This window comes from Chlamydotis macqueenii, chromosome 1 (genome assembly GCF_036417535.1).
Source record: "Chlamydotis macqueenii isolate bChlMac1 chromosome 1, bChlMac1.mat, whole genome shotgun sequence".
Classification (NCBI taxonomy): Eukaryota; Metazoa; Chordata; class Aves; order Otidiformes; family Otididae; genus Chlamydotis; species Chlamydotis macqueenii.
In genome coordinates this window covers 16,017,285-16,042,268 of record NC_141556.1, presented here as the reverse complement: position 1 = coordinate 16,042,268, position 24,984 = coordinate 16,017,285, and the positions used below count along the sequence as shown (strand labels likewise).

At 43.7% G+C, this 24,984-nt stretch overlaps 1 protein-coding gene across 2 annotated transcripts in view; it reads left to right on the top strand.

Annotated features, from left to right (window-relative positions):
- LAMB4 (laminin subunit beta 4) overlaps positions 1-24,984 on the top strand; it is a 42,278-nt gene that overhangs the window by 873 nt on the left and 16,421 nt on the right. For both annotated transcript variants that reach the window (XM_086739960.1, XM_086739959.1), the window contains exons 2-22: positions 392-549; positions 4,192-4,327; positions 4,805-4,878; positions 5,545-5,733; positions 6,207-6,270; positions 6,823-7,037; positions 7,841-7,961; positions 8,607-8,795; positions 9,877-10,056; positions 10,876-10,985; positions 11,468-11,547; positions 12,135-12,285; positions 13,895-14,026; positions 14,770-14,955; positions 16,156-16,277; positions 16,971-17,085; positions 18,055-18,232; positions 19,611-19,754; positions 19,976-20,207; positions 21,798-21,955; positions 23,539-23,763. In XM_086739960.1, the coding sequence (XP_086596086.1) occupies positions 392-549; positions 4,192-4,327; positions 4,805-4,878; positions 5,545-5,733; positions 6,207-6,270; positions 6,823-7,037; positions 7,841-7,961; positions 8,607-8,795; positions 9,877-10,056; positions 10,876-10,985; positions 11,468-11,547; positions 12,135-12,285; positions 13,895-14,026; positions 14,770-14,955; positions 16,156-16,277; positions 16,971-17,085; positions 18,055-18,232; positions 19,611-19,754; positions 19,976-20,207; positions 21,798-21,955; positions 23,539-23,763 (3,159 nt within the window). The remainder of the gene's footprint in view (positions 1-391; positions 550-4,191; positions 4,328-4,804; positions 4,879-5,544; positions 5,734-6,206; positions 6,271-6,822; positions 7,038-7,840; positions 7,962-8,606; positions 8,796-9,876; positions 10,057-10,875; positions 10,986-11,467; positions 11,548-12,134; positions 12,286-13,894; positions 14,027-14,769; positions 14,956-16,155; positions 16,278-16,970; positions 17,086-18,054; positions 18,233-19,610; positions 19,755-19,975; positions 20,208-21,797; positions 21,956-23,538; positions 23,764-24,984) is intronic.

Sequence of the window (24,984 nt, the reverse complement as noted above, 5' to 3'; positions counted from 1 at the left end):
AGCAGAATTGATCCAAATATGCCTCTGCTCACAGAGTCAATTGAAATGTCTGTGATTCTGCTGCAGGAGTGCTGGCTATGGGTATGCCTGGGTAGGAAGCATAATAAATTATTGCTTGTCGTACCCTGGCATGTTTACTGTGCAATAATGTGCTGAGAATTTAATTTTTAGAACAGATTTGCAATAAGCTAGCTATATTTCTTATAATGGTTTTGCAGCAGGTGTGTTCATTACCAAAGCTCTTCAGGATTCTACCAAACGGTATTGTTATGGATGAAAGGAGCAAAGGATAATTTCGTTTTCTGCTGATGTTAGGATGTAAGTGATTTTCTCTGGAGAATACTGCTGGATATACAAAACAATTTCATCTCTGATCTTCTTTTGCACTCAGTGCTGATAAGACTGCAGCATGCACAGGATGACTGTGATGCTGGATCCTGCCATCCAGCCGTTGGGGACCTTCTCCTGGGTCGCAGCAAGCAATTAACGGCCTCGTCAACCTGTGGAATGAACGCCCCTCAGAAGTACTGCATTATAGGCTACCTAGAGGTTGGTTTGCTCTTTCTTTTTAATAAACTGAACTCTGCTTACAAATTATATTCTCATCTGTAAAAGGAAATTGCCCAGACTAGGCAGTTTCTAGTGAAGTTGTCTGGAAAAAAACATCAGACAGTATGACATAAGCCTGGTGGAAGGCTGTGCCTTATTGCAGCACATATGGAGAGTTTGGCAGCAAACAGCCTCCACAGTGATGTATAACTTCTCAAGAGGGAGCAATATCCGTGAGATGCAAATAAGCACAGGGATTTCTGAAGGAGCTTTGCACTGAAGGTCCTTTTCCCACTCATGTCTCAGAGGTGAAGATCACAGTGTGCACATGCGTGAGTGCTTAGCAGGAGGAGTATAGTCCTGCAGGCTGTAGGCACTTCCTTGACGGCCTTCGCTGGAGAACATGTCCTGTACAGTGCTGAGACCTGAGGCAGCCTGTTAAGTGATACGCACCATGTCCTCTCATGTCTTTTGGTCTGAAATAAGACCAATGTTGATAAAAGCAGAAAACCATCTCCAGCAGAGGGAGAACCTAATGGTGTAGTCCAGTCTTTGGCTGGGTGGGTGGGTGGGTAGATCTGAAATATGGGTGATCAGAGGGATCCCTCTAGCTCCCTGGTGACAGAGATGGGGGGCCATGAGGGACCAGCGGGTGTGCAGGAGCCACGGGCAGGCAGAAATGGGAATTACCCTGTTGCATGTCCTGGAGGACTTGGCCCCACTGAGCTAATAAATTGTTGCAATTAGAAATATTTTCACTAAATACCAGCTGTAGGCTGAGGAGGAAGCTAATAAAACAGCTTAGTTTATAAGCATTTGAAAATAATTACCGCTTATGACCTTCTGGCAAAACGCTGTGACACATTTACAGTGCAAAGCTCTGCCATGCTGAGGTAGCACCAAGCACTGCTCCAAGTTACTCATTGCAACTGTGGTTTTCTGCAAAATGTAAATACCTCTTTACTCTCTCAAATGAGCCTGTGAGCCGCTCTTCACCCTTTGCTGGTTTTCCCAACATTGTTTGAGCAAGTGGATCCTGGGCACTAATTCATTGGCTGTGCTCTGAGTCTTGGCACTGCTTGGTAGACGGGCACAAAGAGCCATCTCAGAGACATCATCTTTCTGACCCTTAGCTGGATGACTGCCTTTTTTTCTTCCTCTTTTTAAGAGGAGATCAAAGAGCAATTAAAAAAAAATAATATTTTCACTTGCCTGTACTTATCCTTTGAATTATGTAAATACAGACTCATGAAAAGGAACAGCTGTTCTGCAATAATCCCTGTGATTTAATGCTGCTTCAACGTATCTTGACCCCTGGTGACCATCTCCTGAAGAGGATGAGAGCTACAAATTCTGCTGCTTTGCAGAGCTTGAGAGATATAGGCTTGTACTCTGGCAATGTGGTCTGCTGCACCAGCTCCTCTTAAATGTGTGTGATACCTAAGGTGCATCAGAGTCCCACTCAGTTCTCTTTCTCACCAGCAGAGTCTTGACTGCTTTGCTGGAGGCAGGCCAGGAAGCTTTGCATGTTGCAAAGCCAAGAGCTTCCTCCCCCAGTTCCCCTCCTGATGACCTGCGTCAGGCATCACGATGAGAGCAAACCTCACTTGTGAAAGTTTGTGTTAGTCAACGTGGCGAGCTGCCAAGAGCCAGGACTCGGTTGGGATGTTTTACTGAAATTTCAGATTGGAAAAAAAAATTAGAGTTCAACTGCTTTGTATTTGAAAAGAAGCACTGCAAATCATTTTTAGTCCTTAATGTGTTTTATGGTTTCTAAATGTAGGTTAAGTGGTTTTTAGCCCTATGATTGGGTTTACTAATTATGCATGTTTTGAAAGGAAAAGAAAGAGGAACCAGTATTGAGAAGAGTATAAAGCTGCACACTTCAGAGGCAAATGGGATCTGCCAGACTTGCCTTACATGGGCAAGCATATGCTTGTCCTTTAGGGCACAAAAAGATTTTTACAGAGCAACCTTAAACATAAGTTAACTGACTGTCATATTGTATGTGTCTATATGAACTAGGGAGTGGGTGTGTGCAGTCCTGCCAAATGCTTCCATAACCTGAGCTCTCCTTACCAGAGCTTTGTGAAATGAGATGACAGAGTCCTTTTTTTTTGTTTTCTGTCTCATCTTCTAAATTGTACATTCATACATTTGTTAAGTGTGGTCTAGAATGGCTGAATATAATATATATTTATCTTCATGTTTAAAACACATTAATTATGCCACACCTATAAATCTGTATCTCTTTGCTTATTTAAATGTGAATAATTCCCAGGTGATTTCATAATACAAAGATGTCCAAACTATTCCTAATACTTCTCCATAGATTCTGAGCATGCTGGCTGCTTTCTGCCCATCCCCTTCTAGGTCATTTCCAGCCCAGCTCCTGCCACCAACTTCCACTTTTTGTTTTCAGCAGCATCTCAGCCAGCCTCCTGGCCAAGGGCACCGAATCTGTGCCCCCTCCTTCAGCTCCCTCTGAGGTGCTGTGTTGTCCTCACTTCTCCCTGCCAGCATCCCTGTCAGCCAGCCACACAGCCTGGGCATCGCCTTCCACTTTGGTGTATCCCTGAGTCCTCGCTGTCAGGCTCTGCCCGAATCTCATAGAGTCCGTCTGCGTAGCGCAGCTGCCCCTGCCCACCCTGGGCATCCCTCAGCACAGCCACTGCTGTTCGCTTCCCCATGGCACTGCCGGCTGCAATTGCACGCTGCTTGGGCTTGTCTGTATGGCTGAGCACGGGTCATCTCCCAGCCTGGCAATGTTAACCTTGTCACCTCTCCTTACATCTCCCACTCAATCCCCCTCTTATCACCTTAAATAAGAGCTCCTTGCCTACACTTTCAAAGCACTTTTGCAGACAAAAGCCTCTCATTCAGCATTGAGATATTGGCTAATAATTGCCACCTTCATGTTCTGCTTGTTACATTTTCAAACAAGACCCTTTCATCCTATTGACATCCTAATTTTCCTCCTTTGCATCATTTTTAAACTTTTCCAGCTTCCCTGTGCCTACAAAAGGCACTGACAGTGGTGTCAGCCCAGACCACCTACTTATTTTGTACCTGGATCCAGCCTTGCCTTCCATTTGTACCACAGCACCAGCTCCTGGCTGGGTCTCTGAGCTGCGAGGAAAAAAAAGTATAAATGATTTAGTCAATGTTCCTCTTCAAGACTTCTTGAAAGATCCAGTCCTCCCTTGCCTCCTCACTGCCATCTCTGGCTGAAAGTTTCTACAGCCTTTATGAGACAGGAATAAAAGCTCAACTTTTAAAAAATAAATTTCTCCCGAGAAGCTCTTGCAAAACAAACCATCTTGCAGCTAAATCCAGAATCAACACCTTGATAAACTTATTTCTTTGCGCTTACTGAGATCCCTTTCTACAACTGGAAAAGTGTATTGTTTATAGAGCACCTAAGGCATACCAAGGCTGGTATTTACTATATGCACGGTTTGTGCATATGATGGTTTTCTTGGGCTTGTCCCTTATATATGAAAGCCCAAGTGATTAAAAGCACAGGCACCCAAAGCAACATGGCAAGCTGCAATCGTGCAATGGCATAAATATGTGAATATCCACTGGATCTTTAGAGAAGAGACCAAATTCATCTTTTATCCTGCTCATTTTGTTTTCTAGGCGGAACAGAAGTGCTTTCTCTGTGACTCCAGATACCCGTATAATCCCTATACACAGCACAACAGTCACATGATTGAAAATGTTATCACAACTTTTGAGCTCGATAGGAAAAAAAACTGGTGGCAGTCGGAAAATGGTAAGTTTCTTTGAGAAAATATTACTGCAAAATGCTACTGTGAGATTTATTTATCTCATTGGTATTCATCACATCGGCTTCACAAAGAGATGAGGCAAAACTGCATCCATTCTTTGATTCAGTAATACTGAGTGATTTAAACCTATTTGTGTGTAGCAATATAGGATTTCTGAAATTCTGTTTTTCTAGAGAAATTTTAAGCACAATATCTCCAAGAGCTGGCCAGAGGACCCATGGCAGTGCTGTGTCATATACAGTGGCCATGTATTTTTCACAGTGTTTGCTTTTCAGGGAAATGTGATTTGTGGCAAAAGATACATTTTCCTACAGATGTTTAATGACAGAGTGTATAAAACACAAATATCTGTTTAAAAAAAATAGTGCTTGTAGTGTAAAGCACAAATGCTTTAGGAAATAATTAAGCTGTCTCAGCAACCCCTGCAATGTGTGCATTGTGCATTTTCCTTCTCTTTTCAGGTGTTGACCATGTGAGCATTAGATTGGACCTAGAAACTTTATTCCAGTTCAGCCATCTTATCCTGACTTTTAAGGTACATCTTTAACCAGAGCTTTTATGTAATGTTATACACTAATTACTCAACCACAGGAATAAATTGCTTAGAGAGGCAGTGAAATCTCCGTCCTTAGAGGTTTGTAAGAACAGGTTAGATAAACATCTGTCAAGTATGGTTAAGTTATAGTTGATCCTGCCTTAGGGGGGAGGAGGTTAGACTGAATGGCTTCCTATTCACATGCCTGCTGGTACTATTTTCTATAAATCTGAGAATTAAAGCTGAAAAAAGAAATTTAAATTGCAAAATTAAGCCCTAAAAATTTAGGGCATTTCTGAACTGAGGTTACTCCTTCAAGTTTAGTTCTGTCTGCTCATGCATGTCCATTATGATCCAGATGGTTACAAATTTTTTTCTCTAAAATTCCTACATTGTCGTGGTAAACTTCCTTACTTATAAAGTAGTATTATATCTATGTGGAAGGTTGACATTCCGTTTTCCTGAGAGGGTTCAGATGAAGACCACAAGTTCTTCAGAGAGTCACATAACCAGCACAATAGCCCTGTAAGGAGCCTACAAGCTCCAAAACGCAGAATTTTAGTTGGCAACTGTTGGCATCCCCCAAACAGGAGTGTCAATAGAACAACCCCTGAGATGTCTTATCAACACCTGGCTGAGGGATTCTTGAAATAATGTTTCTTGCAGACATTTCGGCCTGCAGCAATGCTGGTTGAGCGCTCCACCGACTTTGGTCAGACTTGGAAAGCGTTTAGGTATTTTGCACAGGACTGTGCAGCTTCTTTTCCCAACATCTCTTCTGGTCCAGCAAAAAGTGTGGGAGACGTCATTTGTGATTCAAGATATTCAGACATCGAGCCCTCCACTGAAGGCGAGGTATTGCCAAGTACTGAAGTAAGAGGGAAAGACAAACACTGCACTCTAACCTCAGTTTCACATCCAAATGAACTCATAAACCAACTTGTGCAAAACTTCTACAGCTCTTTCCTGCTTTCCCAAGTGCACATGGAAGTCCCCCTCATAAGAGATCTTGACTCTCCATCAGTCTCTGCTGCTAAAGGCAGGAGCCTGTCCTTTGATCCCTTTGGTAGGTGCTGGTCCTATCTCTACATCTCTCTAGGGCACTACTTTTCCTTCCTCCTGACATGTCAATCTGCCAGAAGGTCTTTTTGCCTTTCTCAAACAAGACCAGGTGAGAGCACATGCTGAATTGGGGCCACAGCCTTGTGTTTTTTCTTCTATGGGATCAGTAAAATGGCATTAGTAACTAATGGGTCTCAGGTAACAGGCTTTATATCCAAAAAGATTAGCTTCAGTGATCTATAGAGCTATATTAATTTGTTTTGCAGGTTGTTTTAAAAGCTTTGGATCCCAGCTTTGAAATAGAAAATCCGTATGTGCCATATATCCAAGGTATGGACAGTACAGGTTTTCTCCAGAGATGCTTTGCTGGTGTTGCTTGTTTTGTACACTGAAAGGGTGAAAAGCTCAGCTGGTGCAAGTCAATGATGTTGAAAATTAGGTACCAAAAGATTGTAGGGAGACATCTGTATTAATAAAATGAGCCAATCTTGTTCTCTAGTCCTGAGGGTGAACGGCGCAGCTCTGCAGAGCTCATGCATGCAGCTGAACTACCTTTCCTTCTGAGATCAGATGGGCCAGTCCACACTGCCTTTTGGGAGCAGTCCCAAAGCTGTACCTGAACTCACAAAGGCATTTACTGGGAAAACACAGGTTAGCTCTAGCCAGAGCCATACCAAGAGGATGCTAATGCTTACGCAGCTCTGTGCCAGGAGTAGGCCTATGCCCTGGCACAGTATGGGTTACTGGTCTCGGCCAATATCAGATCATTTTTACTGTTTCTTCAGTATGAGGGAATTCTTGGGTGACTGATCTAAGCTGAAGATGTCATATTGTTCATCTTTGAGTGAACTTGGGCTCTTGATTTCTCTTCTTTCCTTCCAGATCTCATTACATTGACAAACCTAAGGATCAATTTTACTAAACTCCACACTCTTGGGGATGCTCTGCTTGGAAGAAGGCACAGTGATCCCCTGGAGAAGTACTACTATGCTGTCTATGAGATGGTTGTGCGGGGCAGCTGCTTCTGCAATGGCCATGCCAGCCAGTGTGATCCTGTGCAGAATCTGCGGGGAGATGTTTTCCATCAGTCTGGGATGGTGCGTCATTAACGCTGTCGCCAACAAGGGCAGTCCCTCCCTGGTATTTTGGAGGAAGGAAGAGATGGAGGGAGGGAGAGGAAGTTCTCTGGTGACCATTGGATTGACCATTTGCAAGTCCAAATTGTAAAATGTTTCAATACAGCTTCTTCCTTTAAAACCCCCGGGCTGTATTGCTCAGAAGCTGTCTCTTTGTTGCCACTAGAATGGTGTTTCAAAAACAACTGGGACAAGACATGTTGAAAATAGCAACAAAATACCAGAGCTGTAATGATGCAAACATAATGCAGTAAGTAGTCTGCGGTGTGTGCAGACTTGCATGGCCACTCTTTGGATGCATTCCACACTCCAGCTGGACTCAGGGGCACTGTGGGAGGAGAGGAGGCATTGGCACAAAGAATAGCTGATAATGCAGAGCTAATCCATGAAAAATGGATTATTGAAAAATTGAAGAACATGGTTATGAATTCTTTCCTTCTGGGAACAAGAGGTTGTTTCTCCTTGACAATATGTATCTCAATATAGAGACATGTAGGGAGAGAGAGAGAGAGAATTTTAAAAGTTGAAGTCTCCTTTGATACCTCTAGAAGTATTTTTTTTCTAAATGTTACTCAGTGGCTTTAAAACTGTTTGGTTAAAGTTTGCAGGTATTCTCCAGACCTTATACTCAAACAACTGAGAATTATGTCAGCTGAGGGAGCCAAAGAGCTGTGAATTTTCCCGATCTTGCTAGCATATGTTGAGCAGATATCTTCTCTCCTCTGATGTCACCTCTCCTCCTCTCTGTTCTCACCACGTTGCAGGTCCATGGGAGGTGTATCTGCCACCATAACACCGAAGGCTTGTCCTGTGAAAGATGTAAAGATTTCTACAATGATGCTCCCTGGAGGCCAGCTGAAGGGGCACAAGATAATGCTTGCAAACGTAACTCAAAATCTTATTTTCTTTTTCAGTAGCTGGGGGGGCGGTGGGTGTAGCATAATCCTGGCACAATGCATAATGGGATGGCTGGGTTTCTGGGAGGGAGACTTTTCGATGCCTCATCTAGAAAAACAGGTGGATTCCTGTATCCATCGGTGCTGTGTTGTCCTACAAGAACAAGAGCTGGTTTGTGTTCTTACTTTTCATAAAGAGAAAAAAACAATAAAGAGAGGAAAAAGCAACTGATGCAAAAAAGATCATTCATTGGTTTGCATAGGGTCTTTCTTGTGAATGAAAGACCAGACTAAATGATTTATTTCCACAGTAATGAGTAGTGTAGGATAATATATTAGGATCTGTAACAAATATTCAACTAGATCTTTCTTAAGGGGCACAGTGTTCCCCGCTGCATATCAGGCACACTCACCTGCATGGGCCCTTTTCCAAGCGTAGGGCCCAGTTCTGTCGTAAGTCCCCAGTGTTTCCTCCTAGCTGTAAAGCACGAGGCTGAGAAGCGATGATCTTGCTGGGGCACTGAAATCATATGATTAACAAGTAACCCCATGTTAACGGTAGACAGCAATGGTGGCAAGACCACAACAGTAGGAATCGTGGTGCAAAATATCCTGCTGTTTGTTTTGGTTTCAGGGTGTAACTGCAATGGCCACTCTAGCAGATGCCACTTTGACATGGCCGTGTACCAGGCCAGTGGTGGGGTCAGCGGTGGTGTGTGTGAGGACTGTCAGGACAACACCATGGGCCAACACTGTGACCAGTGCAAACGTTTCTTTTACCGGGATCCACTCAAAGTAATCTCGGACCCTCACGCATGCCTCCGTAAGCTTTGCTTCTTTAGCTTCTATAAGAATGAGTCAAAATGGGGTGGTTGTGGTTCTCTTTGCTCTGAGCCCTATGGCATCCCCATGCTTAAATGCTCATAGGGTTATGAAAATGTTACCAAACCTGTAACATCCAAAGTGCCTTGTAAAGTAGCTGCATGACAACACCTTTGAAGCAGCATTGTGAAAAGGGCTGCACGTTCCAACTTGTTGCTGAACTGAGCTCTGAAATTCAGCAGGGCTATCATCTTTCTTGAACAACGTCAATATAAATATGAATAGCAATAATGCTGTTGCTTCTGTGATAGTCCGGGATTACAGGAGAGGTGCAAAATGATGGGAGGAGCAATAACTTTTGCTAGATACCTGCCATGAAAAATAAGCTTTGAGGCATGAAAGCCCTTCTCCTGAAAAATGATCTGAATTCAGTATTAACATAGGATGGGAAAAATGCTCTGATTATAATTTAATTGTAGTAATTGGTTGGCATGACAAGTCCTTAAGAAGCTAAGGGGAGATTACCCTGGGAACTGGTGTGGTAGATGTTAGCTTTGCTGTGCGAAATATGCAGTGCCTTAGGAAAAAATGGGATGCACCACGAAGGCAGTGTCCCCTGCTGAATCCATTGCTTCTAGTAATAATTCAGCTATGGCCAACTCAGACCAGCTCTGGGGAGGTGGCTTACGCTTGATAACCCTCTGCAACCCTACAGCTTTCATGAGAGCATCCCCAAAAGTTATACTTTGTCGTTATAGAGCCCTCTCCTCCCCGGGTACTCTGAAGAGGGTAGGGAGTGGATGAGTAACACCTCTTTCTACCCAAAGCAAAGGGTATATTTCTACTAAAGTGAGGACTGTAACTCTCTCCCAGAGAAAAAGTAGATCTTGGAAACACTCTCATCATATTTCTCAGCAGTGGCTGTGCATTAGCTGTAAAGCATCCAACACAGCGAGCATGGATGAACGTCTCTGGCCTTTATAGGAATCCTGAATTTGTGCCTACTTGCAGTTCTGTAATTGCATTTTCATGCTTATATCTGAATGTGCTTTTCTTATATGTCTCCTTGACCATGCCTACAGCCTGCGACTGCGACCCAGAAGGTACGTTGCACCATGGTGTGTGCGAGAGCCGCACAGATCCTGCTCTGGGAATGATCGCGGGCCAGTGCCCTTGCAAGGAGAATGTGGAGGGTGTCCGCTGTGACAAGTGCAAGGCGAACTACTACGGGCTGAGCGGCAGTGACCCTCTGGGCTGCCAGTGTATGTAAACCACCTCTTTTGTTCTTCTTTCCAAGGCATTTTTAAGGGATGGAGATAGTTGAATGCATAGATGTGGACAGTAATGCACAGATACTACCTGCTTCACAAAATATCCAGTTGGCTGCTATAATTTAATGTCAGAGTAATTTAATGTACCTGGTGCCCGAGATGGGAAAGATGCAAAGTCACTAGCAGAATACATAGTATATTATAATGGATCAGGCTATTGTTAATAGAAGCATTCTTAAATATGCAATTTAATTGAAAAGGGAGATTAAAACACATGAAAATAATTTCAGAATCAAAATCAGCACAAGGGTGAATGAAAAGCCACAGAGGGGATCCCAGGAATTGCTGTTAAGATATTTGGACTCTGCACTACACGGTGCAGTGTTGAGATGGCAGGAGCTGCTGCCTTGCCATGAGAGCTTCCAGCCAGCTCTTCTTTCCAGCGAGGCTCACTGAAAAACACATCCCGCCCCTACCCAGGCACGCTGTGGGTTTGTGAGCACATTATGCTCACCACATGGTACTCAGCAACATGCAAAGACTGCACAGTGCAGATCAGCACACAGCGCATGGCAAACCACTGCACTGGACTTCTGTCAGTGCCCCTGCTCCCCCCAGAGAGGGTCCCCGCTGGGGAAACAGTCCATTCCCTGAGGACAGTCCGAGGGCTGCCAGGACATGTCCATCTGCAGAGTATCTGTCCAGAGGACAGAGACTGCATGTCACACTAATGCCACATCTAAAGCAAATGCCAGTCCTGCTGCTGTCACCGGGGCCCACAGAGGTAACTGCATGTTTCTCTCCCCGAAGCCTGCAACTGCAATCCCTCAGGCAGTTTGCCTTTCTCCATCTGTGATCCTGCCACTGGAGAGTGCCTCTGCCAGCGGTTTGCCACGGGGCGACGTTGTGAAACATGCCTCGTACGTACTCAGTTTTTGTTATTACTTCTGCATGTGGTTTTAGGAGTCCCCTCTCTCAGCTACCACCTCTTCATTGCCAGAAAAGTAAACGATAAGTCAAAATTCAAAATAATTTTACAGCTGTATGCGCCCATTTTGCATTGACACATCCAGTTCTTTTTCACTGCTTACAAACACTTATGAAATCAAATTGCACTAGGAGGAGCACTCACAGGAAAGAAAATAAATGCAAATTAATGTTCTCAGACCATCTTTGCTATTTCCAGAAAAACTTGCTTGCACAAATGGGTAAATATCTGGCTATTCTTGCAGTGGTTGAGCACCCATGCAGTCTGGTAAGAGAAGCAATCTCATATGGTGAAGCACAGGCAGGCAGTCCTGGAGTGCTCTAGAGCATCATTCATCCAGGGGAATAAGTTCTGTTGTGCTTTACATACTTAAATATTTGCCGTAAAAAATCTTTCACTTACTTTTTATCCCAGGTAGGATACTGGGGTCTTGGCAACAGCTTGTATGGCTGTTCCCCCTGTGACTGTGACATTGGTGGATCCCAGAATAACTTGTAAGTTAATATTCTTCAAGTTTTCTCTTGGTTTTAAGTTTTATAAACTCTTAGGGTATACTTTCTAATTAGGTTAATAGAGCAGTTCCCTGTGAGCAGGTAAATCAAAGCTGGTGATCATCTAATGTGTTAAATAAGAGTATGAGTATATGAAAATTACTGTTTCGCATCAAACCAAAGGTCTTTCTGATCTCACGTTGTGCCTCTAAAATTATGGGTGGTAGATACTTAGGAATGGTGATAGATACAGTAATGGATATAGGAACAGATACAAGAAATGGATACAGGAATAGATAGTAACGGATGCTCAGGAAACAAAAGGATTTGTGCTTCAGGTATGGATTGGAGGGAGAAAGACAAAGCATGTCATGCCTCCTAAGTGGCAAAAAAGTAGCATTGAATAAATCCAGCATCAGAAGGAGGAAACAGAAGGGGTGGGTGGAGAAAGAAGTTTAATAGGCAAGGTGATCCAGGAGTGGAAGAAACAAAACAAAGCTGAAACAAGGGTGGAGCTGAGCTGGTCTTATGCTGTGAGGACCCAGCCATGCTGTGCTCTGACGTCCTCCCTTTACCACCTCTTACCCTAGGTGCTCACCGAAGGACGGTCAGTGCAAGTGCCTTCCCAACATCGTGAGCCGCCAGTGTAATGAGGCAGCCCCAGGCTACTTCTTTTTACCTCTGGATTATTATATTTATGAAGCTGAGCATGCACAGCCCCTTTCTGGCTCTGCACCCTTGGTATGTAATTGGCTTTTTAGGTGTCGTGCTGAGAGGGGATCCATGCAGTAGTGGCACAGGAGCCTAGGCTGAGGAGAGGAGCCCTCGCTCGGGGAGCAGCCGGAGCAGCTCTTTAGCAGGAAGATACAAAGCAAGTCCCTTGACCATCCTCAGTTCTTCATGGACATGACTGTCACATAATGGTGACTGTTACCACGGGACAGTCACTACAGCATGGTGTGACCTGCAAAGCTCTCCTTGCTGCTTCTCAAGTGTGGGCTGCTCTAGCATGGATTAGATAAATTAATTTAATTATTTAAATTAGAGGAAAGTGTTTGACTTGCCAACAGCTATCATGAACTGTGATATTCCTGGGAATCTCCAACAGGGGAAGAATCAAATTCCTCTCTGCTCCATTGAACTAATTCCTGCTGCCTTATATAATGGCGCTGATTGTAGCTCAATTTCCTCAAGAATTTGGCATCCCTCTGTAATGTTTTTAGAAAACTTTTTTTTTTTTCCCCTCAAAATGGGGGTAGTTGTTCCTCATGCAGAGTACAAGTCTGGAATGCGTTCCTTCCGCTGCCTGCATTTTTACTAATATTTCTTCTCCACTGTGTTGTCCAGAAGCTATAGAGAAGGAATAATAAAAAGTGTTTATTTGCAGGTGTGGTGGTTTAGCCCGGATCACCACACAGTTTTCTTATTCACCCTGCCCCTACCTAGTGGGACAGGGGAGAGAAATTGGGAAGAAAGGAAAACTCGTGGGTTGAGATAAAAACAGTTTACTAAAAATACTAAAAACTACAAAGCTAACAGGATATAAGGATATTAATATATACAAAATATACAAAATATACAAAATGAACAATGTACAATTTCTCACCACCCAATGTCCGAATGACCGACGCAGCCCGTCCTGAGCAGTGATCACAGGAACAACACCAAGCAGCAAGCAAAGGGGGAAGAGCAAGCTAGCAAGGTAGAGGGAACGATGCCAGCAAGCAAGAGAGAAGAAAAAGATGCCAAGGGTGCCCAAACGGATACCCGACAAGAAAAGGAATAACTGAAAATGATGCCCCCTCCCATGGGCAACCCCCACTTATATACTGAGCATGACGTTTATGGCATGGAATACTCTCTTTGGCCAGTTTGGATCAATTATTCTGTCTGTCTTTTGCCCAGCTTCCCGCATCTGCACGTTAACGCGACCTTAACGAGACTTGGAAAGCCAGACAGTGTCCTTGGTCTCATTAACAACAACTCGTATCATCAGAATGTTTTAATCAACATTCTTCACACACAAAATCCAAAACACACCAGCTACTGAGAAGAAAATTAACTCCATCCCTGCTGAAACCAGGACAGCAGGTCACATCTGCAAATATTTACGTATAATCACAACCGGTAATAATCCTACAGTCCCATAATTAAATGGAAAATAGATGTCTGGGACATAGCTTAAGAGGAAGTGCAAGTTAATTGCAAGAGAGGGAGGGAAAAGCGTTTCCAGCAGCTGCTGGGCCGTAGTTTAGAGTTTCACCCAGCTTGTTTTAAGAGTGTGGATTTTCATTTAGCTGATTACCTGCTCTCCAACATTGTCCCCTCTCTCATTACTTTTACTTCATAGGTTAAACCAAGCACTCTTCCAAGGTGTGACATCTACTTCCAGAAGCAAGGCTATGAGTTCACCATTGAAAATGGAAAGATTGTGTTAGACAGGAGCAAGAAACGAAGTCTAAGAAAATCTGGACTGGAACAGGTAAATTGGTACTTTAATAGTTACTGAAGGTTACATAAAATACTGAAATTTAATTTTGCAACAGAGGGAAGGAAATGTCTGAACACATGGGATTCGCAGTCCTAGACATTACAATCCCTATACAAATGAAGTCAATTCTTCTGGTACACAGTCAAGCTGGACATTTTATAGTTCACATCAACAGCTTTCTCTGCTGTGTCCAATGCCATTGTAGGCTCAGGTTCAATGAATTGTTTAGAGGGAAAGAGCCCCCGTGAAAGGTAAAATCCTTTTCTTTGTTTTGCTTGCAAGGCATTTCCAATGTTTAAGTGTACCTAGATGTTAACATGGTACCTACTGCATTTAAATGCTGTCAGCTTTGTAACTGTAAGTATTGATATTTATTTATTCAGCTTATAATGAAAAGTCCAACCATGTATGAAATCAAGCTTAATCTGTTTAAGGTTTGCAATGTGAATGCCTGAAGATGCCAACTATCGAGAGATGGATGGATTATTCTAGTGCTTCTTGTTGCTGTTGTTGCAAAGCTAGAGGAAGCTTTTCTCTATATGTGACCCCAAACATCCTACATTTAGGAGAGTTCTTAGAGCGTTGATTGCAAGCTTGTTCAGAAAATTAGGCTGGCTGATGGCTGAAATAAGTAAATAATGTGGCAAAAATACTTCCTTTCTTTTTCTGAGTTTGTTTTTTTTTTTTGTAATTTGACTCTGTGTGTTGTTGAAAATGTCAATATGTCTTTGCAGGGTGCAGTGCAATTTGGACAGGACTCAGCTGTGTCGGTGGTTTTCAGGCAGCCCAGCGCCGGCCGGTCTGTCACATGGACAGGACTCGGCTTCGCCCGCATTCCCAGCGGAGCTGGGCTGAGATTTGCCGTCAACAACATTCCCTTTGCTATGGACTTTGATATCACAATTCGTTATGAGCCTGAGGTATTTGAGATGTCTCATGTTTCTTGAGGTGTTGTGATAGATGCAGGGTTTATTTTGTCAATAATAGGACACAACAACTTGTCCCAGTCTTTATATGTAAATTTAAAATTGTTTTACCTTTTCACACTTCTTGACAGAGCAACATACCCTCCACTGATCCCCTGGACTCTTTCCTCTCATGTCTGAAAAATCAGCATCACAAGTATTTTCTAAGCATTGACCAAGATTTAATCTTCTGGAATTCCTCTTTTGGTACCTTTGCTTGGACTGGACTTTTGTTCCCAAATCAGACACATGTAAAATGCAGCTACTTTTAGATGGGTGTCTTGTGTTTCTAGCTGGGATTTTCTGGGCAGGAGTCGTGCTGAGAGGGGATCAAGTGCACAAGCAGGGGTGATCTGAGCAGATACTTATCCACGGCTTTTGCAGACATCCATCTTCCCAGTTGCTCCAGCTGGGCTCTGAGATGTGTGAAAATTGTAGGAAAATAGCCAAATCTTATTTTTTGCCTGGACAAAATTTCTCAATGATGAGGACATGTCTAGGGAAATCAGTTAACCCAAATTTGGTTAAACCCAAGTCCGTACCCATGTCTTCAAAAACACAGGCAAGTATTTTATCAGTACCAGTGTTTGTACATGCCTTGCCCTTTCGCTTTGCAGCTCCCTGGGACAATCCCTCCACTTGAGATCCTCCTTCTATCTATTGCGTTCTGGTCTCTTACTGTCATTCCGAGGCAAACAAAACTCCCAGTGTTTTAAAACATGAGAACTTTTTTGCAGTGGGCTGGTTTGATGTTGCTTTTTCCTTCTAAGGATTAGATTAAACAGCTGAAATTTAAAGACTTTTGTTACAAAGTCTTTTGTTACAAAGTCTTTTATATTTGTTATTCCTTATTACATGTGAGAGGAGGCAGATAATCACAACACTGTGCTAAGGAAACAACTCCAATGTCTTTAACAGAGCTGTTTCCATTTGCACCAGCTGAGGTCCCATTTCCTGCTCTTCAGTTAGCCATTGCAAATATAATGCATTTTTCACAAATAACTTTATTTTTTTTAGTTCTCTAAAGAACAAAGAGAAAATCTGTTTTGTTACTGCAGCGTGCAGTCGTTCAGATGGCTTTCATTAGCCCTTGCAAAGAGAAACTGGGTTTTTCAGATATGAAAAATGACCATCATTTTTGTCCTTTGTTTCTAGTCCTTGGAAGACTGGATGGCAAGTGTTGCTGTCCAGCCCGCTGGTATTTTGTCAAGTCAACGCTGCAAAAACACAGGCCTGTCACAGGAGCCACATGTGTTGCCCCTCCCAGCTACAAAGAGGTCTGACTATTCCTGTTCTTTTGCCTGTGGATTTTCTGTGTACAAATATTTTACTGAAGCACTGCAGAACGATAAATGTGTGGGAAAGTGGGAATATTAGAAACATATGTATGGCTTTTCCTGTTGCTGTCACACCACAATAGCACGTAGGCTCTAAGGAAGAGTCTGATGCTCCAGTCCTCAGCCTGGCAAAGATTTGTCCAAGCCAGCAGCCTGAGATCCTCCTGGGGTTAATTGTTGCTTTGGCAAAGATATAACTGCAGCTATTTCAGTATAGAAAGGAAATATTGACCTAAAGTCACTGTCCTAGCCTACTTTCAAAACCAACTTTTCAGCCTGGACCTATGCTAAAAATAGAGAGAGCCAAGAGGATGTGACCCAAGTCCTGATCAAACAGGGACAGGAAAGGACAAATACGAACAGTGAGTTGCAAAGTCCTTTTGAAGACGTAAAACCTGCCATTTTCAGTTTAATCTCGCCAGGTTTAAATTGCGCTTGGTGAATCATCCAGGCAGAAGTCATGCAGCTTTTCCAAAGCCCACAAGCAGTGGGGCTGGGAGTGCTCCCCGCAGCAGCAGGTCTTGCTCAGGGCTGCAGGCTCTCGGATGCAGGCACAGAGGGGAGGGAGCGCTCACAGCATCCACTAAACTTGTCTTGTCCCAGCTCCTGGCTATAACTGTGCTTTTATTTCAGGCTTGCACTTCTGCAAAGTCCAGTCTGCCTGGAGCCAGGAACAGAATATTCTGTGGATGTGTTTTTTTCTCAGCCCTCTGACCCAAAGGTGAAATCGTTCATCTTGATTGACTCAGTGAGTAGTTCTGTCACAATTCCCTCAAGGCTGTATTTACACCAGTGTGATTTTATTTTTACACAGACTTACTAAAAATATTTTAAAATCATTTCTCGTGTGTTTTAATAGAAATTCAAGGAAGTTGCTTCTGCTTACCTCTGTTGGTGCTGTGTTTACATGTTTTTGTATGGAAAGACAGAATTGTATCTGTTTTAATTTTCATGGAGCAAAACAATAATAGCTCACCAAGTCATACTTGTTGCATAAATTGATAGCCACAGTATGTACCTCTATCTGTTGCTCCACATATGCTGACAAGATGCAAGGGATATAAATTCTTGCAGTTCTTCATCACTTAGTTTTTTTTTTAAATCTCTATAATTTGTCTGGCTCTAATTAAAAAATCATGTATGCCTTTAAAGATGACATTGGAAAAGTAAAATCAGTTCTGTACTTTCCCCGGGAATCAAGTCCAGACATTACCCAAGTTTCCACCAAGTTAGGAACTGAGTGTTAGGAACGGGGTGTTAGTTTTGGGTCCTTCTCTTGAGAAAAATATTTTTAAGTCCATTCCTCTAATTACTTCTGTAGAACTGGACCTGACAAGGGCTGGCCATACTTGGACATAGAAGCTTCAGCTGATTTTTCTTTCTCAGTAATACAACTAAAAATTTTGGCCAGATACTGCTTTTGGAGTCATCAACATGGCACCTCTTAGAAGCAAAAACAGTTCTGAGCATATAGCTGAGGTCTTATTATAAACTGACTTTATTATACACAGTCTCTTTTATTTGAAGAATTTGGGGAATGTCTAGACCTTCAGAATAAATGTGAATGTAGATGACTGACCAGCACAATGGCAGATTTGGAAACGCGGTGCTCCAGGCCTCTGTTCTTGCAATACGAAGCATAGTAAGAGAATGTGGGAAATTCTAGTTTTCGGTATATCTAAGCAAAAATATTTTCTTTTCCCTCTTAACAACAAAGCTTGGACTTATTCCCAGAATCAGCTCTGTGGAGAACTTATGCAGTGAAAATGATTTAGATGAGTACCAGAAGTATCACTGTATTGAAATTGCATCAGAAGTTGGACCTCATGTCCTGCCCGAAGCGTGCACACGGCTCATAGTGAGCATGTCAGCCCGTATTCACAACGGCGCTGTCGGTAAGGAGCAACCTGCACAGGCAGCTCTTTTGGACAGTTACTGGCTTTCCCTTGAGTTTGTAGGATATGTTGACTGGAGAGCTCTCAGCTCATGGTGATGTAGGTAAGTGAAGCCGATCAGCATGTGGTATGTATGGACATGCAGAATACGTCCCGCGGAACCCTGAGTGCACCGCAAACACCTTTTGGTGGCATGGCTGTTGGAGTCCATCACACCTGATGAGCTTCATGGAGCAGCATGGCAGGGACCATGGCAGTGCTTGTATGTTTTCTGAAGAGCTTTTCAATTGAGTGCAGCTTCACCAGATGGCCAAAGCAGTAACTTTCCTACTTTTCTGGCTGCTGTAAAATGACAGAGAAGTTTCTAAGCCCTTTCCCTGGATGCTGCAGGCCAGCTGGAGGTCCTGGTAGGACTCCAGGCATGATGGCACACAAGCTGATATGCTGGAAGAGACTCAGCAAGAAAACCTCAGTGGTGTCCCAGCAAAAGGGCAGTGGCAGATGGGGTTTGAAGCCCCAGACAGTCTCCTGGACCCACTACAGAAAAGGCAGCTGGTCTCAGTGGCTCAGGAGGCTTCCCTGATGTTGGACTCAGAAAAATGGAGCTTCTCTGCCCTTCCAGTAACAGGAGGGGCCTTTCTGGACAACTTTGATGGCCACCTCCTTTCAGGGAGCCTTGCCTTCAATGGACTTGATAGCATCTACTTAGTTTGGGCTATTTTTGGAAGGATCGATGCCTCACTCATGCGTCCTCTGATGTGGTCATGGCTATGCAACCACAGACCCCCCTCATTTAAGTCTGGGCTGCGCTGGTTCCCCATTAGCCCAATTCCCGTAGTGATGGGATTCTCCCAATGAAACTTGGCACTTTGGCTTTCTACTGCTGGCATTTGAGCATCCTGGACAAACATCCTCTGTGAGCTAGCAGACCAGCTTCACTTCACAAGTTAGTCCAAGGTGTCCAGAAAGCACCAAACAATACACAGGTGCAGGCTGCCTAAGTACTGCTTGGGGGTTATGTCCAGTGCTGCAGCTAGACATAGATTTGTATCAAATCCTTCTAGACTTCAGGATATCTCCATTTTGGATCTACACTTTGCTACACCCTCCTCTGTCCTATCCCAAATATGTGCTGAATGCTGTGCCCTGAAAGTGGCAGCTCTATATACCAGACTTGTGCTGGTGCCTGGTACACTGTCACCATCAGTGCTACAGCATCAAATAATCCAAGCCATGGCCATCAGTAGTTAGTGAACCCCTGATGAGAGTAGTCAAGCTCTTTCCTTCATATTTTTGAGTATAAAACCTGCAAGCTTTTACTAGACTTGTCACACTCCTTTACAATGAAACCTATTTTGATTTTGTTTCCCCGTGGCAGCATGTAAGTGCAATCCCCAAGGGTCACTGAATGTCAGCTGCAGTAAACTGGGGGGCCAGTGTCAGTGCAAAGCCAACGTTGTGGGACGCTGCTGTGATACCTGCTCTGTGGGCAGCTATGGCTTCGGCTTCCACGGCTGCTATGGTGAGTACTTGGCAGCCGGCACCAGTACCAGTATCAGGCTCTTCATGCCCTAACTTTTTAGGGCTTTGAATCCATGATTATGTATGAAGCAATATAAAAATGTTTCCACAAATAACAATGTTTTTATCCCTGCTGCTCACAATGCCTTTGAGCAATGTCAGTGATGAGCAGGGTTGGTGGGAATATGTTCAGGATGCAGCTTTGCTTTTGGTGTTTTCCAGCGTGCGAGTGCCACCCACAAGGCTCACTGAGCACACTGTGTGACCAGGTGACGGGGCAGTGCTCCTGCCGCCGGGAGGTGGATGGTCAGCGCTGCAGCCGATGTCTGGCTGGGTATTTTGGATTTCCCCATTGCCGTCCTTGCCTGTGTAACGGCTATGCAGAACTTTGCAACCCAGTGACCGGAGCGTGCCTGAACTGCCGCGGGTTTACAGCTGGAAGCCACTGTGAAAGGTAAGCTGATGGGCAGCGCTGCAAAGTTCACCAAAATACTGGTGCTCTCTGAAACACGTGTGTAGCTGGGGGCCTACCTACATCCTCATGACCATCCATCAATGACCTCAACTGGAAATACATACCTAAACCCAGGATTAAACTGGGCCTCGCTGCTGAATGGCAGGGAAGTATTTGTTCAGCAGATGCACATGGGAAGGTGCATGTAATGCCTGCGGGAGGACTGCGGGCACGGCACGTGTGTGGCATCGCAGCGGGCTCCCTGCCAGAACGCATCTGAGACATGAGTGCCACGGCACTGTGTGCTTGGAGACACGTGCAAAGCACTGCGTGTGAGATACACTGACTCCTGCCAGCTTTTGAATTGCCAATAGGCTAACCTCGTGCTGAATACTCATTTTAATGCCTGCAATTATCTCTGAGGAGCTTAAATAAACATGCCCTGTTTGCTGGTTCATGTTATTTCCATGTGACTAGCAAATGACTTTTCCCACACGTTCCAGCTCCATTCAAAACAGTGCTCCTCTTCTTTATTCTGTACACTAGCAGCAGTGTCAGAGTTCAACATGGATGTCAGAATTAAATTTGTTAGCTGTTTAGTTTACTTTGGCTGGATTGTACCTTGCCGTTCACTTTTAAGAGGATTTCCCCATGAAACCTATTGAGCTTTTCTTGCAGTGCTTTTGGACAATACAGCCTTTGGCTATTGTGCTTGTAGGTGGTAAATAGATTAAAAATGGGAGACTGAACTAATTGTTGCTCTGCACCTCTGAAGGAGCCCCAGACCCTAGGGTGAGGATAATCGAATATCCAAGACTTTTAGCCTGGCTTGTATACATACAGAGAATTGTGTTCCCATTTGCCGTAGCAAAGCAGATCAAAGACTGAGGATGCTTCAGAAGCCACTGAGTTGCAGCAGCTGCAGGGCCATGGGGGGCCAGGACGCGGAGGCGGCGGTAGCAGGTAGGGTGGTGGAGGTGGCTGAGTCCCTAAGGGGCCCCCAAAGCCCCTTGCCTGTCTGGGTAACAGCACAGCCACCACCACCTCGAAACAGCCGTCCCCTTGGGTTTGCAGAGCATGTCAGACAGAGCGTGGCTGATTTCAATACATAGGCTGCATCTAAAATATGCAATATTCTCTGAGTGCTCTGAATGAATCATTGCTTTTTTGCCCGTGCCAGGACTTTCCAATGTCATGCCAACCACTCTTTGTTTGTATGCATGAAAATGTGGTGATAGGTGAATATACAGAATTTTTACATAGCTGTCTATGCAGAGCAAGCATGATATGTCATATGTATATGTTATCATTTGGATTAAAATTGTTCCAGAGAAGGTGAAAGTCTTCAGAAATATTTATTGAAAAGAAAACATGTTTTTTTCTTTTTGCTCCAGATTTTGGGAATGCAGCTCTGATTTTCCATTTTAGAACACCTTTGTAGCTTGATATATCTGTACCAATTAATGGGGATAGCATTACAATGACTTGGAATGTTAAATTAATTATACATACATTATAAATTGATTCACCTGCAGGGACTGAAAGGAGCACTTAACAATTTCTGCTGCTTTGTGTTGGCTGTTTTGACAGGTGCATGGATGGCTATTATGGAAATCCTCTGAATGGAGAACCCTGCCGCCCATGCATGTGCCCAGGGGCACCTACAAGCAGTAGGTATTTCGCACGTTCCTGTTACCAGGACTCCCAGTCTGCACAACTAGTCTGCAATTGTCTTGAGGGATATTCAGGTAAGAAGCAAAACAAGGACTGGGTTTAGTTCTATTAAAGTTAATGTAAGAGAGAAAAATTACCATCCTCTGCCTGTCCTCTGTTCAGAAATGACAAGTGAGGTAATGGCAATAAAATAGAAAAGTTAACACTAAAATTTGCTGAAATTAGATGAGGAAATCCTGACTGAGAAAAGTGGGAATTGTACAGTTAGTGTTTGAAAAAGAGAGATTCACCTACCTCGATACAGTGAAGCCATCAATTAATCTAATGGCATTCTCTGGACATCTCCTCCTTCCCAGGAACATTACATTAACCTGGTGGGGAGAGACAGAGACAACTGCACTTGCTCATTACCTGTGAAAAACAAGCATTGGAAGCCCAAATTGGAAAGAACAGGGCATCAAAAGATAAGGTTTCCTAATCAGAGAAAATATTTCTTTGTATAGAGTAATCTTGCTTTGATATTATGCCCAAAAGTGACTGTTTCACCATTCAAAGGGTCACTTTAGAAACAAGATTTCTATTCACAGCTATCTGAAATGCAGATATTTTTGCAGCAAACTGATTCCTTGCTTCCCAAGATCCCCTTGACTTAGCTTGAATTTCTGCAGGGAAAACTGAAAATATTTCCCTCCCCCTGGCCATTAGAAAGATCTCCAGTGATGGAAGCAAACCTTAATGGGAAACACTGCCAAAAACTAAACCAATGCTGTCATCTTTACTTAGGCCAGGTTCCTTTGTAAGAGCAGTTTTTCTTGCGTAATTGCTGTAGGGCCAAAATTATCCTTGTTGGTACTCACCCAGCGGACTTTGGTCCTCGCAAACCACCACAATCCTCACTTCTGGACTTTCTCTCTCCTGCTCCTTCCCGGCAAGGCTCTTGTCACCCCTGCGGCACCAGGCTCACTTCCTCAGAGATTATGAAAGCCTCTGATGCTGAGGATCACGGCGAAGGAGCAGAGTCCTTGGTTGAGGATGAGCCAGTGGATGAGATCCCAGCAATACCAGCCTGCCCAGAAGGGTTTCTGAGATGCAGAGAGGAAGCACCCCAATCAGGACAGGCATTGGGATGGCGTGCAGAAGTAATTGCAATGCCAGCAAGCAAGGACAGAGCATCTCAGAGCTCGTCTGACCTGCTGGGGATCCTCCACTGGGTTATGGAAAGAAGAGCAGGTCTGCTGGGCTCTGCATTGCTCCAGGAAAGGGCATCCCCCACTTTCTCATGCTGCTGTTGAGGTGAAGGCCCCAGGAAAAATCCTGCAAATATGGTGAACCCGGCTACTGCCATTGAAAGGACTTTGCTGGAAAAAAGATGTTTGGAGGTGTTGCATGAGGGGGTACCTATTTAATCGTACTGAAAGGACTTCCTTGGTAAAAACGACTTGGGATGAGGAGAGTGTGTTTCCATCAGATTTGAGTGTGGGAGATGGAATTTAAACTGATCATAGAATTAAAGGGCAAGTCTCAAACAAGTGGATATTTTCCATTGGAAATGTGCATTTGAACAGACAGTCTGAATCTTTTAGCAGTATTACTGGAAATTACATGTTTCACTTGAATTCCCATAGGCAGCAAGTATTTTTACCTTCCTCTTCGACAGGCAATCAGTGTGACGAGTGTCCTAGTGGGTTCTACAAAAAACCAGGCAGCCCCGGGCTTGACTGTGCACCGTGTCCCTGCAATAACAACATCGATGTGACAGACCCAGAGTCCTGCAACAGGGTCACTGGAGAATGCACCAAGTGTTTACACAACACCCATGGAGCAAACTGCCAGTTCTGCAAACCAGGGTATTTTGGCTCAGCCCTCGATCAAAACTGTCAAAGTAAGTAAGCAACAGCACTGCAACTGCATATTACTACCAAGAAACGTTTTAAATAAATTAGGCTATAGGGAGAAGTTAGCCCTTGGAGGGATAGTAAAACTAAAGCAGGTCAACGGAGCAAAATATGAGAATACCAAATATATTTCTATCCAGTAATACCAATAACTGTTAATATGGCATCTATTAAGTTCTTTGTCATCCAAGTCTCACTAAATCTCATACAGAATATCACTCCTAGGAGGTACTCATTTGTGAAATGAAACCGGTAGTCTCTGTTAGAAAAATAAATGTACATTCAGGCCATTCAGGAAGGAATCAAAAGTAAAGGAATCAAAGATGCTGTTTATCCATGTTGCTGGCTGATGCCAACTAAGCAATGCTTAGTTAACCAGATGATCCCTTGCTGACCTCCCTGCCTTACCAGTTGTTTTCATTAAGTGGCTAGAATGAAACTGTTCAGGCAATTGAATGGACTCCATGAGGACACAATCAACTCAGCACTTTTAACAGGAGTGTAGGAAAAGGCAAGGCATAAGTTTCTTCCCAACGTTTCTCAAAGACTATTTTCACAAATGTGCCTGATTCAGGGTCTGATTTCTACGGGCCAGACAATTGTAGGTATTTTCAAGAACCTATTTTTCTGTGAATCTTTAAAATATGGTTCAAGCCCATTCCTTGTTTGTTCTTGGAAGATGTCCAATAGAAATGGTTAAGCAAGAGCTTTTGGCTCCTGACAAGGAAGGCTTCTTATTTTACTTGACTTACTGGGGTTTCCCACACTGGATAGTGCCTACTGTAAATCAACTTCTCCTTACCCAGCATATTTAACATTTCATTCTAATAAGATTCAAAATTCACTATGCCTTCATTTTTTGTGCCTGTATTAAAAGTACTGGATGTTCCCAGTAAGTTTGCTCAAAGTGATATATAAGCTATTATAGAAAGATGGGAAAACTGCACAAGATTAAAAATGTGTTCAAGATTTCTGTGATTTTGAACAGACATCGTGGCAGTCTGGTGAAGTTCCCACTGGCTGGAAAAGGTGAAACATAATCCTCTTTTTTAAAGAGGGAAACAAGGAAGAACCAGGGAACTACAGGCCAGTCAGTCTCACCTCTGTGCATGGCAAGGTCATGGAGCAGATCCTCCTGAAAACTATGAAAAATAAGGAGGTGATTGGTGACAGCCAACATGGCTTCACTAAGGTCAAATCGTGCCTGA